The 2098-nt window shown below is 36.1% G+C and overlaps 1 protein-coding gene across 1 annotated transcript; it reads right to left on the reverse strand.

Moving 5' to 3' along the window:
• Positions 1-374: 374 nt before the first annotated feature.
• LOC132176405 (large ribosomal subunit protein eL27x) lies at positions 375-974 on the reverse strand. The gene has a single exon (XM_059588598.1). It carries the CDS (start codon positions 894-896, stop codon positions 489-491), a length of 408 nt encoding a protein of 135 aa, XP_059444581.1. The 5' UTR covers positions 897-974; the 3' UTR covers positions 375-488.
• Between the last annotated feature and the right edge of the window lie 1124 nt (positions 975-2098).

Genomic DNA, 2098 nt, shown 5'->3' on the forward strand with positions numbered 1-2098 from the left:
GGAGAGAAAATAGGGTGAGATAAGACCAGAGACCAAATAACAAGCTAAGTCCAAGGCTGTAATTTTAGTGAGGTTGGTTCTTCAATGGACAAAGGCAATTCATTCTTCAATGGATGAATGGTGAGCTTTGTACAAAACACAAGATCAGAAGGAATTGAGTTTCCCGAGCTCCTTGAACAAGGAATTCTCTCTTCCAATGAATTGTTGAATAATTCCATAATTTGACTATGTTTGAGCTTTGCCCAGATTGGCAAATACACCTTCATTATTCTATTTAATTCATTTTTTTCTTTATTTATTCTTGAAAAAAGCAAGCAAAAAAAGATTAAGGGAGTTTTTAGAGAAATCAGAACAAATCCATAAAATAAAATAAATAGAAAATTGAATCACCTTTTATCTTAATACTCATATTTCCAGAAACAAAAAAGCGACTTCCAGAGAATATCTCCAATTATCATCAGCAAAAAGCAAAAAGAGAAAATGGGATATTAAAACCTGAGCTTGGAAAAGAACCACCTGTTCTTCCCAGCCTTGAACCTGTCCTCGAACCTGGCCTTGGTCTCCTTGGCGGCGGTCACCTTCTTGTCCCTTGACTGAAGCACATCGGCGGTGACCACATCCTTGAGATCCACGTCCAGAGAGTATCTCGTCGGCATTATGTGGCTGTAGTTTACCACCTTTATGAACGCCTTCACGCGCGACTTCTTCGCCGTCTTCTTCGCCGAGTCCTTCCGGATCACCTTCTTCGGGTACTTGGCCAGCCCCGCAACCAGGCAGTGCCCATAGGGGCGCTCGCGGTTCCCCTCGTCGAACTGCCGGACGATCACCGCCTTGTGCCCGGCGAATCGCCCCTGCAGGAGGACCACTGCCTTGTTCGCCTTCAAGAACTTCACCATCTTCTTTCCTGGAGGCTTCTCTTGCACTTCTTCTGGTTATGACACTCGCGTCCAATTAGGGTTTTGGGAGAGTATAAATGGTATATAAATCTATAGCTGATGGCTTTTGCATTTTGGCCCTTCATTTTCTGTGAAATTACATAACTGCATCTTTTTTCTTTTTCTTTTTTTTTTTAATTATTATTTATTTTTTTTAATTTCCCAGAAACACCCCATTTTTATTATATTTATCTTAATATGCTTGTGGTACGTAATAACATCGATGCATAATACTACCGATTTAACCGCGTCGGTATACATAATGCAAAGTTATTTAAAATTTTTAATTGATATGTCAATATATTCACATATTATGTACGTTGTTAAAATTGTGAAATAAAATTTTGATTATAAAATTACTCTTTTCATTTTAATTTTTGAATAAGGACATTATAGGCCTAAGAAAGACAAGAGCAAATAAGCTTCCTTGTACCCCTCTTTCTCCATTTTGCTTAGAAAAAATAAAAATAAAAAAAACAAAACAAAAAACTTACAAGAGGAACACACAACACTAAGCAGACATTATCTTCAAGAGATAACTCAGTCGACTGGGATCACGCCTAATAAAACATATGTTAGTAGTTCGAATTCTCCTCCCTCCCTTTGCAGACATGTAAAAAAAAAAAAAAAAACACCAAGCAAACTCTTTAAAATAATAGTTGAAAGACGTCGACACATCGCCAACCTTTTATTCATGAAGAAAGTTAGATACCAAACAAAAAGTTAAGTGTAAACCCCCAACTTTGATATTGTTAAAGTCTAAAAAGTGCAAAAATACTTAATAACAAATCCTAAAGATAGAATGTGATTGAAGAATAACCTTAAACTGTTCTCATTAACTTATGATCATCTGAAACTTTACAAGAGTATATATACTCTGTTTTTATAACACGTGAAACAGAGTATAATAAGAAAGAAAAGATAATTACATAACTGTTCAACTACATAACTAGCTTAACTAACTTGCCTAACCAACTAACTGATATAACAAACTAAACCAACTTATATACATGTGTGTAAACAAGCTAGAAGTAAACTATTTGATGATGAACTGTTGTTACTCCCCCTCAAGATAAAATATATTGAGTATGTTCATCTTGGACAGCAGAGCAGTGAACTGAGCAAATTCAAGGGGCTTTGTAAATATATCAGCTAGTTGAGCA

The sequence above is a fragment of the Corylus avellana genome, chromosome 3 (genome assembly GCF_965113065.1).
Source record: "Corylus avellana chromosome 3, dhCorAvel1.hap1.2, whole genome shotgun sequence".
NCBI classification, from domain to species: domain Eukaryota; kingdom Viridiplantae; phylum Streptophyta; class Magnoliopsida; order Fagales; family Betulaceae; genus Corylus; species Corylus avellana.

Excerpts from the sequence above, each read along its gene's own strand:
- LOC132176405 (XM_059588598.1), bottom strand. The coding sequence starts at position 896 with ATGGTGAAGTTCTTGAAGGCGAACAAGGCAGTGGTCCTCCTGCAGGGG.